At 38.2% G+C, this 16,168-nt stretch overlaps 1 protein-coding gene across 1 annotated transcript; it reads right to left on the reverse strand.

Annotated features, from left to right (window-relative positions):
• Positions 1–16,162, reverse strand: DCAF10 (DDB1 and CUL4 associated factor 10). Its single transcript, XM_085302134.1, has 7 exons — positions 15,935–16,162; positions 12,854–12,967; positions 10,300–10,497; positions 9,655–9,857; positions 8,734–8,844; positions 7,424–7,569; positions 1–5,259 (listed from the first exon to the last, which is right to left on the reverse strand). The coding sequence occupies exons 1-7, from the start codon at positions 16,030–16,032 to the stop codon at positions 4,891–4,893; spliced, it is 1,239 nt and encodes a 412-aa protein (XP_085158260.1). The 5' UTR covers positions 16,033–16,162; the 3' UTR covers positions 1–4,890.
• Between the last annotated feature and the right edge of the window lie 6 nt (positions 16,163–16,168).

The raw sequence follows: 16,168 nt of genomic DNA on the forward strand, positions 1-16,168 counted from the left end.
TCAGGAAATGAAGAGGTTTATTTTCCCTCCAGGACAGAAATATTACTGACACTGTCAACTTTTTCCTTCTATTCCAACTTGTTAATCTTGTTAAATAGATTTCTTTTTCTTAACTTTGATGTGGCAAGTGTATTTTTTGTGTCAACAGTCAAAATTTCAGAGCARCAGACTTTTTTCTGAGGACCCTTTTTTCACATCAGTATTACCTAAAATCCCTTTACAAGTGATGTCTACATTCTAACCCTGGTATTAGGCAATAAAAAAGTGCCCTTACCAAGACTCAAGACTACAAACAAACCCTGGAATGAGGGAGTTGTCTAAGTCACTGTGCTTTTTCCCTACCACCAACTGCTTTTTGGAGGCATACWAGCTACATTTTCCCCTGAACTAATGATATTTGACAAGCATACTGATTCTTCATGGCTGTATATATGTATCTTGACATACACAAACATACCTAATACAGAGAAAGTACCTATACAGAAATGTCATTTTGTTATCCCATTAAGTTTTTTCTTTCCCACCCCCAAAACCTAGTAGTGCTGTAATTATTTAAAGACTGACCTCTAATGGATTATTCAGAAAATGCATTTAATTCCAGCATTGAATGGTCCCTAGAATACTCTAAAAGGATAACTGCCTTCAAACATACTAGTGTTGTTACAGAGATCTTACTATGCTGCTTATCTGCTTCTGCTGATCAGACATGCTGAGAATGGAAGAACAAGTTTACCACAATACTTCATGAATGTGAAACCATGCATTTATAAAGCATTTTACATGCTTTACAGTCAAACTAAGAGTTCTATCTTCAATAGAAATACTGTGAATACAGTAGAAATAGAATACAATTTAGCAAGTGGTGTAACACTTGAGTAATCTAAAACAGACCAGTGTAAAGAGAAACCGGTATAAACCACTACTGCATTTTGCTATTAATGCAAAGTTTGTAATTCAAGCTATCATTTGAAACATTTTCTTGTATACGACAGGTTTTGTTTTTTGTTTTTTAAATAACGCCCCTTTGAAGTTTAAGGGTTGATGGTTAAGAATTTGCTTTCTGATATGTAGCAATAAGATACACATTTTTTTTTCCATCTAGAAACAATCCAAAGCTCAATCCAAATTACTTCRTTAACTCAGTAAGGCAAGATAATACGATTTATAAAGACAAAATAAAAAAAAAAAATCATTCACTCCCTCAAGACATAACTGCAAGGCATATCAGTTATAAATTACTAAATACAATTTCAAGATAACAGGTGAACTTCATAGGTAAAATGTACTAGCTTTCATTGAAGACTTCCACATATTGGTGCAGAGGAGTAATCACTCACAATTTAATGTTWTCTGCTCATTCTAATTCAAACTTACTGCAAATTTAATCAGAAGAGTTAGGCAACATTCTTATAGTTTACATGAATAGAGTCTGCCTCCTTTTCATACTGTACACACTACAAAAGCATCAATACATCATCAAAACCCTCAACCAGATCAGCTTCTAGCACAAGTCTTGCACTTCTCAGTGATCTTTGTTTTCAAAGCTATGACTGAAGCTGGCAAAACTATCACTCTTGGTGCTCTGCATGGTGTGTAGTATTTAGATGCATTATGACATGTGCCACTTTATACTGTATAAAGAAATGTTACTATAGAAAAGTAAGTGTCCAGTATTTCACAACAATAACCTTATAAAAAACAGTGTGTCATGAGGTAGAATTAAAAAAGTAAAACTCAGTACATATTAACAGGCATAGTTTAAAGTCACAAAGAATTTACTAATTCAGGGAATTTTGGTAGTCTTACTAGGCAAAAAAACAAAACCAAAACAAAATGAAAACCCCTACAGCCTCGAAAGAACTAAAAGCTGTTTTGACTTCACAGGTGCTTCTTAGCCTCCAAAATGAACATGTTTCAGGTCTGTGAAAATAGTATTTAGGAGCTATTCAAAAGGTTTTCTATAGTTCCTTAAATGACACTTAGTAAAACATTGCTTAAGCTGAGAAAGCAGCAGCCTATAAGGAGAAGTAGTCTATGGAAAAAGTCCTCATGGTTCACAAAATGAGAGGGTGGAGGAAAACTTTTATTTTCCTTTTCTTTTTTTTTAAACTAGTAAGCCACCAATTTAATGGAGTAGAGAAAAAAAAATCTATGTGTTTGTACGGCCACCTTCCATTCCGATTTCAAATTAGTTGACAATTTATTTACTTCTCCTGGGTTGATCACAGTAAATTTAACACTTCCATTGGATAAATTTCAAGAACATACTATCCAGCATTTTTCCCCTCACATTTTTTTTTTTTTTGTAAACAGCCTGGCAGTTAAAAATACCTTATAGTTAGGCTCATTCTTTGCATAAGAAAATTGTTTTCCAGCATTGTCATCGTTGTTTGCATATTTCACTTTCAATACTTTATGTCAAAGACCAGAAGTCTCTCTCTCAAATAACAAACCAACAAATCTAAGCTGCCTGCAATTTAATTTGGGTTTGCAGACTATTATACATACATTAAAGGAGGTGAATGCCAATGGAAGCAGTATACAACTAACTGGTCTGGGTAGGCTGGCATATTTCTACGCTACTGTACAAATTTACTTACGCAGTCAGTAGGCCTTATCTTTCATGACAAGGCCACTTTGCTTGGAGATGGGAAAGCACCTTTTTATGAACGGCTTCTTACATTCTTTTGAAAGCACTTACCTATTTATGTGTTTGAACTAAAGAGTCATGGTGCCCATTTTAAAAAACAGGGGCTATCCCTTACTTTACGACTTCCCATCAGTGTAATTTTGAGTTCAAGGCAATAGTTTCAGCAACAAAAGGCAACAGTTTCAGCAAAAAGAGAATTGCTCAAAAGATACATGCTATAGGACATTTTTTGATTTGAGCAGCTGAGAAGATCATGAGCATATCTCTGCATTTTAAGTTAACTCAGGACATTTACTTAAAGAAAAAATTTGCCTCCTCCAGCTGGGAAGACATTCTACTGAATTCTACAGAGAATAATTCTGTTAAAAAAACATCATAAGGCTATAAAATTTTTGACATTCATCTAAGAATAGGTTGTGTCTCAGGGGGAAACATTCACCTATTTCCATTTAGTCCTTTATTACGCAGTTGCTGGAGATGATGAAAACCCAAGGGAAAATAATTAACTAGCGCAGTCCTCAGGTTACCAAATACCCAATATTAAAGGCTTATTACTAAAGAAGTTCCCCAGCAGAAATAGAAGTTTGAGTTTTTCTTAAACTGCAGAGAAGCCTTAAGTTTCAATGACACTTCCACCAGCACCACAGAGAACATTACCTACAGAAATCCAGAATCACATTAGAGGATTGTCAATTTTATGTATTTCCAGCTACTTCATCTTTACAGATGTCTTTCACCCAAACAAAAACCAAAATTTTTGCAAAAAGACGTAACAGTCAGCCTTCAACAAGTATGTTCTGTCAAGCTGTAGATATTCAATCTACACACCAAAATATGATGGTCCTTTTTAGGCAAAGCTTCCTGTAGAGTTCAGTGTGTGTTTTGTCAGTAAAATCTTAGTGAAATACTCAAAAAATTACCTTAGAACCTGTAAGTGGTGAGAATATTATAAACTGATACGGACATAAGAGACTGAAATTACATTTACAAGGTTAGCTGTATTAACTTAATGAGTAAAACTTAGCATTCATACTTAATATGTGAATTAATGCTAAACATTAACATTTTTCACATCTTGTAAAAAGTCCAGTTAAATCCAGGTAGACCTTACTTTATACAAAGTATGCTTTTAAACGATTCCAAATTGACAATACACTTGAAGAAATGCTGAAGGAGTTACAGACAATTCCTAGGCTAATTCCTTTCATAACAATGGTTTATGCAAAGTACAGAAGAACATTATGTACTTCAGTTGGGATATGGCTTCAGTATCAGCTGAAAATTCTGTAGAGTGTCAAGTGTCAAATGTGTTATCAAGGTTTATATTATAAATACAGAAAGCTTCCCACAATAAAAGTGACAGAACCTCAATAGCTAAGGAATACAATTTGCTCAGAGTCAGCTAACCTTTCATTTTACAAGAAACATTCTGAAGAGTTAGTTTGCAGTGATGACATGGCAAGATTTTTACCAGTTCAGCTCTTGTCTCCCTGCCCCAGTCTTCTCCTACTAACTTCTCTTGAGGAAAACACAGCTACATCTCCAGCCAGAATCTTTTCTTTCTGGCAATAAACACTATATACACAATTAAGGAAAAACAGCCTAAAAATATTTTAACTACAGCAGAACGTTACAGTAAGTTTACTATTTTTTCTAGCCAATCACAAATAACCAAATTTGTATATAAATGAAAATTGTTTTTCTTTTTGTGGCAGTAATGGCAGTAACTAATCTAGTATGCGCAAAACTAGCTCCATTATCTAATAATCATTGTATAGTAGTTTCAGCAAGAGAAAAGGCCAAGCAAGCGTATGGCAGGAAGTCCAGTTCCTCTGGAACAAAGAAGTGTCGTACCAGTGGGACTTGAGGAAGTTTTGGCTGAACTATTATTACCCATGCTCCATCTACATTTCTTTCAGGCAGCCCACTTTAAGTCATGTAGAAATGAAAGATCAACAAGTATTACTGTGCAAACCAACCAGAAAGACGAYGCAATGGCACAGAATCAGCAGGAGCAGAGGTCTGCATGGAAGGCTGAAAACAAAACGCAYGGAGCCTTGCTTTTGGATGCAGTATCAGAATGCATACAGTGATGGACTGGGAACTTGTTCCATTGTTATGTTCAGACCATAGTAACTATGATCTTATCTGAATTTACACAATTTCAAGAACACACTTCAACTAAACTGAAGTAATAATTAACACAAACATCTGAAGTTCCTGTTGATGTAAAAATGTGCCTAGAACTTTGGCTGATACAAAGAAACACGTCCACTAAGGCACCCCGAGGCAATCTGACAGTGTGTTGGAGAAAACTTTGTTGTCAGTACCACATCATTGTGAGAGTAGAGGGAACGGATTTCCTGTAAGGGACTAGCTTCTTTGGGCAAACAGTCAACAAGTTCRCTGCACTGTGTGTCAAATCCCAACAAGCGGATCCCATAGCCATGCGGGGATGAAATCATCCGACCATCAGGACTGAAGCAAAGTTCTTTTATGTACCCTCGGCCTACATTGGCTTCTTCAATGCAATGAGTCAATCGCAGAGAACAGCGAGGTGAGACAGGACGCACAGGGGCTCCTTCCTGGAATTCATAGACACAGGTCCACTAAAGAGAGAGGTAGAGAAAAGAATATTGGAATAATGTTCAAATACTCATTTACTCTTATTAGAGATAAAGTAATATATGGCAGGAAGTCCAGTTCCTCTGGAACAAAGAGGTGTTGTACCAGTGGGACTTGAGGAAGTTTTGGCTGAACTATTATTACCCATGCTCCATCTACATTTCTTTCAGGCAGCCCACTTTAAGTCATGTAGAAATGAAAGATCAACAAGTATTACTGTGCAAACCAACCAGAAAGACGAYGCAATGGCACAGAATCAGCAGGAGCAGAGGTCTGCATGGAAGGCTGAAAACAAAACGCAYGGAGCCTTGCTTTTGGATGCAGTATCAGAATGCATACAGWRATGGACTGGGAATAAGGCCACAGGAATGGCCAGAGTTGCCATCTTTGATACGAATCTTCGATAAACATTTACTGTGAACCATTGAAAATAAGCTTGTCCTTTGGCATCTTCTTCTCTTTGAACTGTCTACACGAAACAGTTACTTAGTGTCAAAGCTACTTTTTTTTAAGTCAGGTATGTCTGCTAGATATAATCTTAACTGGAAACAGTAAAGCCTAATCCTTTTAAACAGGAGTTTACTCTAATTAGATAAACACTTAAAAGAAATGTAGAAGCTGTCTAACATGCTCTAGGTGCCCCTGCTTGAGCAGGGGGTTTGGACTAGATGATCTCCAGAGGTCCCTCCCAACCTTACTGATTCTATGAAAAAAGCAGAATTCCGTCTAAATAATTTACAGTTGTTTGCTAGTATTTTGTACCCTTAATTTAAAATGAAAAAAAAAAACATCTTGCAAAGGACAGATACAAATTTTTAAGGAATGTTATGAACAGCTTTATAACCRATTTGTAACATGGGAGACAACTTGGAATTTTAATGCAGAATGTAATCATTTAATTTCAAACCAAATGCAAATCCGTTATTACAAACTAAATTTACATCATTATGGAAGATTCAGACAGTGAAGATTTCCAGCTGTAAGACAGAAGAAATGTTCTCAGTTCCTTTGAATGTATTCTATTATAGTAAACACAAGGAAAACACATACTTTGTATAAATGCTCACAGAAAAGATTAAGGTAGACACTAGGACTGCAGGAAATTAGGTTATTTGTCAGTATTAACCCAATCTACTATTTGCATTTTCAAAAAATTGTATAATGGTTTGATAATAAGTTGACAGAGTAAATGATGAAATTGACAGTAAATCTGCTAAGTTTCCACTCAGTTGTCTGTATCAGATTTTTTTTTAATAAAATCTCAGTGTCTTTGCAGACTAAACAGAGATGTCTGAACAACTGTCAAAACAATGATTCTGAAATAACCTTAAGAGAACAAGATGGTCAGAGGAGGATCACGTGGTAAAATTCATGTCTTCTGAAGGTTCTGGCTTGGATTTTAGCTATAAATGAATTTGAGTTAACCTGGAAGCTACTTCTTCAAAAGCAGGTGTTTCCAAACCACAACCTTCTAGCTCTTGCTTTTCCTATAYAGTCTATGGATTTTTTTTTTTCATTATTTCTGAGTGTGACTGGTGTACTATATTCAAATCCGTAAAGGCAGCAGGTTTAATAAAATGCAAAAATATGCCGTTTTACTTTTCAAAGCAGTATAAAAACAGTCTCTAAAAATCATTCATCAGCATAGCAGGAATACTTTATCCTTGGAACACTGATGGACAAAAAAAATATTCTGAAGGCATTTGAGGAAAAACATTTCTGAAGGAACTTCAGAGGAGATGGTCTGCTCAACTTAAACCACATTCACCAATGCTCAGCTCTGTATTTTTGTGTCTCTTCCAAGTACCCTCCTTCCATTTTTTGATAGGTACATTTTTTAAAGTCACATAGCTGTCACAAGCACAAGCACTGTCTGAAACTTTCTAACAGARCTTTATACTTTAAGAAGTATTCCTTGAAAGACGGTAGGCATCAAAAATGTAAATGCAAGATACAAAGTCCTACAAGGAAGCCATTAAAAWAAAAAAGCTTCATAACTTTAACTCTAGGATAAAATTGTTTCATTTAAAAGCGCATTAACTAATTTATTCAGATTCAGTATTTAACTGAAAAGAAGGAATTTTCAACATAATTGTATGATCRATACATCTTATTCAAAGTACCTTTTAAAAAATATTTTTGTTTTACCTCCTGGTCATCTGTATTACTTGAGCACCGCAGAAGTGTAGCCCACCCTTTTGGATGGAGCTGTAGTGATGTAATGCAGTTCCCACGGTCTCTTTCTCCGGGAACTTCTGGTGTTAAGACCTCCAGACTATTTCTAGGTGATCCACCTAAGAAGGGAAGCAGTCTTTAAGTGTAACATATTCTATAAATTTCTTTTTAYCTCTTTGTTCAGTTTAATCTGAGACCAGTCAAGCATGTGAAGCTTGCATCCAACTTCTAGAAAGGACTGTCTTAGTTTTATGGAAATACAAACCAAAAATGAGGTTATACTAACAACTGAAATAAATACTGAGGCCTCAGTTTTGATTACAAATAGCTTTTTAAAAAATCATCTTCAAAGACCAAATTTAAAATCATTTCATATTGTGAACTAAGTCAGGGATAAACATCCACAAAAACTTCACGTTACCATTAAAAAAAATTTAAAGAATGGTATTCTTGTAAGGAACTGCTGGTTATCAAACCTGCATGATGTCCTTTCCAAACTCTAAGTCTACTCAGCTCTTTCCAGTTTGCCTCCTTTCTACACTAACCCGTAAAGAGATTTTTGCAGAAAAATCACGCCCTGGGGTCCAGATGACCTTCCTCCTTTGGCAACTATGATTACCTTACARTTGAAGATAATTAAAGCTTAACACTACCTTTATTTTAAAGCAGCAAGTGAGTTATACAAACATTTGCCACTTCGTCCAAGTTCATATTAACTTTCTGAAGGGATATCCAAGACCAGACTCAGCCTGCTAAGCAGTTTCATCACTTTTACTAATTTTTATTTAGCTAGGATTTGCTTTGTAAATCAGAACTTCACAAATAATTCTGCCAATTGTTAARAACCTAAGCAATTTATCTGCTCTTTTGCCATGCTATTGACTCTGCATGGAGAAACCACAGAAACCTACTTCCACTAGTAAGTCCAACAAATAGCAGAACACAGCTATGAGGGTTTAGTTCTGATGAGGTTTTTTTGTTTTTTAAAKGCACATGGAATTTGTTGAAGGAAAGGAAAAAAAAGACAGTACCTCTGCAAAACAAACATAATGTCCTAATACAAAGTAAGTATCTTTTTGCCTTTTTTCAGACTTCTTGGCAAAAAATAACAAATTAGATCTCCAGACTTTGCTGTGCAGTGCTATTTACTGGTTTTACAAAAGCCATAGCCACACTTTTCTTTTAAAATTTCAAGAAACAAAAACACAGTTTTTCACTATTGCACTCTGGCCTCTTTTTGCTACAACTAATCACAAGTCCATGATTTCTTTATCTTGACCCACCTTCTCGCTGTGAGGACCGTGACATATGTTTCTCAGACAATGGACCTGAATCATTTTGGTGACATGGTGAACCAACAGCCCGAGGACCAGATGAACTTGTAGACGTTGTATCTGCAAAGAGCATCAGCCACATGAATATGAAGAATAACCTTTTTAGCTGTATATGTCCCTCACTTAACCTTCCTTAGGAAAAGTAAGTAAAGCCTTGGGAGGGGGAAAGGAGACRGGTAGATCTTCTCAAGAAAACATTTTTCAAAAAATTGCAGACAGCTCAATTTACAGCCGAAAAGTAGCGTTATGTTTGTGTCTCATACAAACGAACTACCAGCACAACAAACTACTGCAAATAAGAGACAAATTCCATTTACTCTTATGCTTCAGCTTTGGTAGTGACGACATAAACTTCTCCCCGAGTCCCTCGTTTTATATTTAAAGATTCTAGTGACCACCCCTATTTTGCTTTGGCATTGCTACCCAGAAGGAKGAAATAAGCAGTAAAATTTCAGAGTATGTGATTCTACCAGGTCTGCTATTAAGAATAATTACAGCACTATACAATGGTCTTTAGTAATTGCTGGAGAGTATACACATGCAGCTCAGTTACATCCTTGGTCCTATAACAAAAGAATTATAAAACAAATGAAACTAGAGATGACCAGCCTGAAGTGAAAGACTTGCACAGGTTCTGCCCTCTGTATTTCTGAAGCCTTGGTATCAAGGATCACTCTGGACACTTTCTACTCACTGACTCTGAATGTGTCATACAACAATACAGATGCATGCAACCCTTGAACAGAACAGCTACCATTATCAGTGTTTCTCTTCAGAATCTGACTCCACCTCTATCTTCTATTTTTCTAGGAGTATCACATAAACCGCTTCTATCACAAAAGACTTCTACAGATTCACAAGAGTATTCACCTGAACTTGATGTAGTTCTCCTAGCTCTTAAAATTGGGTAGCTGCCAACCTCCAAAGACTTGTTCAAATCAAGATCATGCAAAATCAGAAGATATCCGGAGGAAGTAGAGATCAACATCTTGGAACAATCTGGTGTCAACCTCATTCTCATAAGAAAACGAGTGTGAAAAAACTTCTTGTGAGGACATCCATCTTCTGTGCACCTGGATAAAAGAGAAAAAAAAGTCTGCAATGAACTCCAACTCTAATCCCTAATAATGTTCAGAATCACTCACAATGTGCTGAGCATCTTTGTTCACCCCAAAACTCCTTTTGCGCATTACTTCCTATCTTACTTAAATCAGTTTTTAGTTACATGTAAGAAGTCACATTTTCATACTGCCATGACAATGAAGATGCAACATTTTTAGAATGAAGAACTGAATTCTGGAGTCTCAGCAAATAAAGTCCCCTTCTCTTTCTACCTGCTGAACAACTGCTGTATCAAGGCAACACAAACTCTTTATATGGCCTATAAACTAATCAGTRTTTCAAAATGCATTACGGCATTCTCCAATCAATAGCATTTCCATCTTATGTAAAAGAATGCTATCTTTGAGTGTTCTAGAAATGTAACAGCACACATACACACATATATACACATACCTATTTGTGTCCCAGATGATCACATTTCCATCAAACCCTGATGTTACTAGTAGTCTTGTATTGGTATCATACTCAATGTTCTTAACCCAGCTGGTGTGACCATGTAAAGTACACACTTTTGTGTTCAGCTTTCTTAGATCCCAAAGTGCTATTGTAGTGTCATCAGAACAAGTTGCAAACAGTCGATTATCTAGAAACCTGCAAATTAAACAGAAATATAACTATGGCTGCTTAGTACCTTCTCTAATTTAAATGTTTATAAACTTGGATTTAAGTTAACTTGGAGAAAAAATAAGCACAGAGATAACCAAAGAGATTAATTTATTTGAGAATGTTTGACAATAAAACTTACAGTTCTGCTAAAACACAAAACTATACCACCACTTCATAGCCCAGCATTTCTAGGAATGAACAAGCAGAGCTACAGAAGTATAGCAGGGGATTTATTTTTAAATAAATAATTTTAAAATTGGATATATTCTATTGCAGCCTAATAGCTCTTGATAAGTTAAAAATCACACTTTACTCCTCATTTTTATCCATGTGTAATTTTTAACTTATCAAGAGCCACTAGGATCTTGTGTAGTCTAAAATGAAAGTACAGAATTACTGCATCTTTTGATGATGCCTATCCAGAGTACCAAAGGGAACTGGCAAGTGTGAAACACTAAAGGCATAACTTAAGTATAGCCTAGGATATCAGACCTCTCTATTGCAGGGACTGCCAGACCAGTCAGTGGGAATATCTTGCCAGTCAGTGCTCTAAAAAACTGACCAGTCTTAGGCTGGTTGTGCTTCATTCAGACATRGTAAATTTAACTAAAATCGAATACTCTTCAGCTCTGTAACTGGAAGCTGCTCCACACAGCACACATCCCACCAGCCCAACCAATACACTTTGTGTCCAAGCAGCCTTTAGTTAACTCTGGAAACCCTTAGCTTGAAAGTGTCTGCCTCTGTTTTGCACCACATTTATTACTTGGCATTTCATTTTGTCAGTTAGAAAAGCAAGCAGAGAAAGGTCTTACTGAATTTGGATCTCCCTTCAATAGGCAGAACATAGTGTTTGTCCCAAAGCTTGTGATGGTAGTTGATTGACAAGAGTCCCACTTCAGCTTATGGCACAGAAAATTGGTGAAATCTTGCTGGAAGTACTCTAGACTTCACTTGACAGGGACCTGGATAAGGTAATCTAAGGCCCTGCTTTTAACAGGAGGTTGGAACAGATGATCTCCAAGGTCCCTCTGAATTTACACTTTCACTTACTCTGATTCCATAATCTGATCACAACTTTCCACACATACCCAAGATAAACTGCATTCCTGTATCCCCAAAACACCCCCAAAAGCCAGCCCCGTGCTTCTACTGCATCCAACACTGAATTAGGCATGTATAAAAATCCATCTTCAAAAAAAAAATAAAAATAAAAATAAAAATAAAAATAAAAAGTCCTGCTTGCCTTTAACTTCAAGGTATCTTGACAACATGGCTTTATTTGTTAACTTGTTTTATCTGTAAGCTAAGCACATTTAAATGAGAACCACTGACAAAACATTCAAAAAGTTTTCACAATAAAAAAGCAGTTCTCACTATCTTTTCCTCTGTGTCAGCTAGTTCCAAGTCTCCTCTTCTGAAAAGGACAGGCAGCTTGTGAAAAGCATCAGTTCATCTCAAGAATTCAGGAGGATGCTAATATACCACATTTTTATTCAGCTACTTTTTGGGGAAATGCTCAGAAAGCTTCTGTATAGCTCTTTTTGCTGAAGTGTAAAACTGGCAGCTGTCAGCAATTTCACTGCACATTACAGTGATTTAAAGAGAAATAGTCTAGAGTTGACTGATTGGATGCTTTCACCCAAATGTAGCTCAGAGAACCTAAGTGAAGAGAGGTTGCAATACTGTCCCTGAGGTTAAAAAAAAAAAAAAAAAGTTTCAAGTTTTGACTATCTGTAGTCAGACCCAGAACAGGTAGAAAAAGYACAAATAAAAAGGAAAAAGATGACATGATAAAAACATTGATGATTTAGGCTCCTGGGTCTACCAGTTACCCTCTTCATTCTGAGAAGAAGCAAAAGGATTTAAACCATACAGGTTTGAGCTGAAACGCAAAAGCCATTTCACTTTCCTAGCTCTTCAGTTTAATACTTGCATTTCAGCTACTCAGTCTTTGGTAATTTCTATGCATCTATGATAATTACTCTCACAATCCAGCAATTTGACTGCTGCTGGCCAAACATCAACAGCCTTGAATAATCTTCCCCTCCTAAAAACTGCAACTCCTCCATCAAAAACAACACATGCGTTATATACTACCACTGGTATTATATTGGCTCCATTATATATTACCACTGTCAGATTCCTTCTTATTTTCCTTCCAGCCCTCTCCAACTGCAAGTGCACAGGAGAAGGAAATGGCACAAAGCAAACTGCAGCCTGATGGCTACACAAACCCACTCCCCAGCAAAAAAGTGCAGATAAAGTTTATCATACTATCACAAAAAACCCTGCATCTAAAGGAAGGAAAAGCAAGGCCTTCTATTCCCTCATGACTTACCTGATATTATTTACACAGTCTTCATGAGCTTCAGAGAGAGTTTTAATGTGCTTTGAAGATATTGGGTCAAAAAGCAGGACTTCAGTCTGTTCACAAGCAACAGTCAGCACTGATCTGCGGAAGAATAAAACAAAACAGAAGCATTTGCATTTAGTAAAACATGACATCTACACCTACCTAGATAAAACCTATTCCCTAACCTCATGGAAACACCACTTAGATTGTTAGTTACTTAGATTGTGAATGAAAAAAAACAAAAAAACAAACAAACAAACAAAAAAAAAAACAGTGCACCAAGCCTACAACAGCATTTGTATTTTTTTTATTTGTCTTTTTCTAGATGAYTTACTTCAAGCACCCCCTAATTCACAAAGAACATACGAGAAACTAGCTTGTTGTTTCATTCTTTTGGTTCAGTTAACTTCTCAGTCTCCTTTTCAAGAGAGATAATGACTCTTCTCCAGCCTTGTTGTTGCAATAAATTAATGTACAGCTATGCATTCACTGGACAGCTCATATGATCTTTTAGTTCACCGTTTTACATATGACTGTTTTATAACTGTTGTGTGCTGCATAAGATCCAATGACAACATTAGTCAATTAACACAGCTCAGTTTATTTTCTTCACTTTTTAAAAAATGTTATTGGGGGTAATCATCCTAACAACACAGTGTTTTGTGTTTTAACTCAGTTGCTCTTGTTGAGGAAAGGAAAAGACTCAAGTTCTGGCATAAAACCTGCAGCTTTGTTTATGAGTACACATTTCTTGACTGGTGAAGGAAGGAAAACAACAGATGAAGGTACTCGAGAATAAGAGGAAAGGAATTCTGTTCTACTGCGGATTTCCCATATGGATTGTGTTCAATGTGTATCTCCCTCTATCCATTCACTGGTAACAGTTTTTTTGGGGGACCTGTTATTACAGAAATTTGTTATTACTGTAATTCAGAGAGACAGTCAACCTATGAAAACAACTGGCTCAATCCGCCTCCATGATCACCTATGACACTATTCCCCTAAGGTCTTTTTTTTTTTTTTCYCCACCTAAGCTACCTGACTACTTCATATCAGGCACCTGCTGCTGAAATGGTTTGGTTCTTCAGGCTAAACAGGAATGATTGCTCCTCTCTTTCCATAATATTGATTTGCATGGCTATTCACCTTGGCATCAACTCATAGTACAAAGATGATACTCAGTCTGCACAATTAGAAGAAACTGAATTTTCAGACAACATTGAAAAGGATTTATCAATAATCTGACTATTCAAGGTGCTTTGCTGATTGTATTTTTCTAAATCAGAATAGCATGAAGTCAGCACCTGCTCAAGTCAGAAATGCAATTCAAAGGTTTATTTAAAATATCCAGCCACTTGGCAACTTAGTCATTTCTTACTAAAACCACATGGAGTTTAGATGTAAAAGTTAATTTTTAAAATAACAAGAAGTCAGGAGGAGATTGCTATCAGATATTATTTGCTATTAACTACACAGAGAACTGAGTTCTTTTACAAAAGTTACTTTGTTTTCTAAATGTAGCAGTTACAGAACTAATGCTCAGAGGCAACAATAGCAAGGCATTGGCACCAGTCTAAATTTGTTTGGCATTAACAGAATCAGGCTGGCAGAGTGGCTAATTGTTACCCATGCTTTTTAAGATTAATCTGGCAACAGCCACCTAAACAAGCCATCATTACTATTCTGAGGTCACAGAAGAAGGAAAGTCTGGAGCAAGACCTAACATTTTACTGCATCACCAGTTTATCTGCAAACAGACCAGCTTTTAGAAACTACACTTTGAAGGACATTAGCCACTGAAAATAGTGCCTTTTCTTCCCCATATGAAGACAAGACCCTTTAGGTATCTATTCAAGTATCAACAACTATTGAAGACTTCTCACAGGAGAGGAAAAGAAAATACCTTTTCCAGAATACGCATTACTTGTGAATGAGAATGAAGGTAAGTTAGTAGAGTTCAGAGAGGTCCCTATTAGGCACAGCAAACATCAACTGAAGACTGAAGGCAGTGCTTTAGGAAGCTTGTGTTGCAATCTTAGTACACACTGCTGGAGAGCTATAAAATAAATTACTTTTCTACAACATAGTAATTGTCCAGGACTGTCTTTGGTAGTTGCTGGAGCTTAACTTTACCCTTTGAAAAATGGAGGAACAGATTAGGATTTCAATACTGGCATTWTGGTGCAACCAAGGCAAAACCTGCTGAGCTCTGGTGTACAGGGAAATCGAAATTCCGTTCTGAAGAAAATTCACTGAAAGCACAAAAGCTGACTAGCTGTTACAGATAACATATATTTCAACTTTTCAACTTTCTGAAAATGCTGTTGGAGGTCACTCCAGGATGCACTGTTCTTCGGCCAAGAAAACTAGCAAGAAAGCATACAATACACAATTATCGTACAAGCATCTATGAGTTTAGTCTGCTCTGTTCCGAGCCGCTGTGCCAAGACATCTCACTATTTTAAATGTGTCCAATTCTCACTTGACAGTACGTTTAACCGCCATGCCCATGCACCTAATGCGCATGCTTCACTGCCAGTCTCGAGAAGTGCRCTTCTAATCTCACTTGCGGGGGCAAGCCCACAAATCTCACGTAATCCTAAAAAAAAATAAAATATGATATATAGAGAGCCTCCTGTCAAAGCGGTAGCTGCTGAGCGCTCTGAGGACACCCACCGCGAACACTGTGGCCAGCCGGCTTACGGCGAGGCTCCACCAAGCCGTCCTCGCCCTCACGCCCCTCGCGTCGCGGCTCGCTGCCTCCCCCGACCCCGCGGGGAGAAAGCCGAGGGGCCGGCGGGTAGCAGCAGACCCTGCGGCTGCCCCAGCCTGTGCCCGCTCTCCTGCCCCAGCGCCGCCGCTCACAACCCCGGACGGGGGAGCGGCCTGCCGAGGCGACAGCCGCGCCGGCAGGCCCAGGCAGCGGCCGCGCCGGCCGGCAGCACTCTGTCCCCAGCCCCGGGAGGTTTCGCGAGGAAGAAAAACCTTCCGCCTGCCTCGACCCCCGCCCCGGGGGACGCTCGCCGGGCGGCGGACCCCGAGCCCCGCGGGCGCGCACCGCCCTACCCGTCGGGCGAGTACTCGAGGTTGAAGACGGCGCCGTGCGTGCGGGTGCTGAGGTACACGGAGTCGGCGGGCTGGATGGAGCCGTACAGCGCGGTCATGGCGCGGAAGGTGTCGCGGCCCGGGTCCACCGCGGCGCTCCGGCCCGCGCAGCGCCCGCGCAGCCACCTGAACAGGCCGCCGCCGCCGCCTGGCCCCGCCGCCGGGGCCGCCGCCTTCGGGGAGGCTGCCGGCGGC

The sequence above is a fragment of the Rhea americana genome, unplaced genomic scaffold (genome assembly GCF_003343005.1).
Source record: "Rhea americana isolate MKP2758 unplaced genomic scaffold, rheAme1 scaffold_186, whole genome shotgun sequence".
Taxonomy (NCBI): Eukaryota; Metazoa; Chordata; class Aves; order Rheiformes; family Rheidae; genus Rhea; species Rhea americana.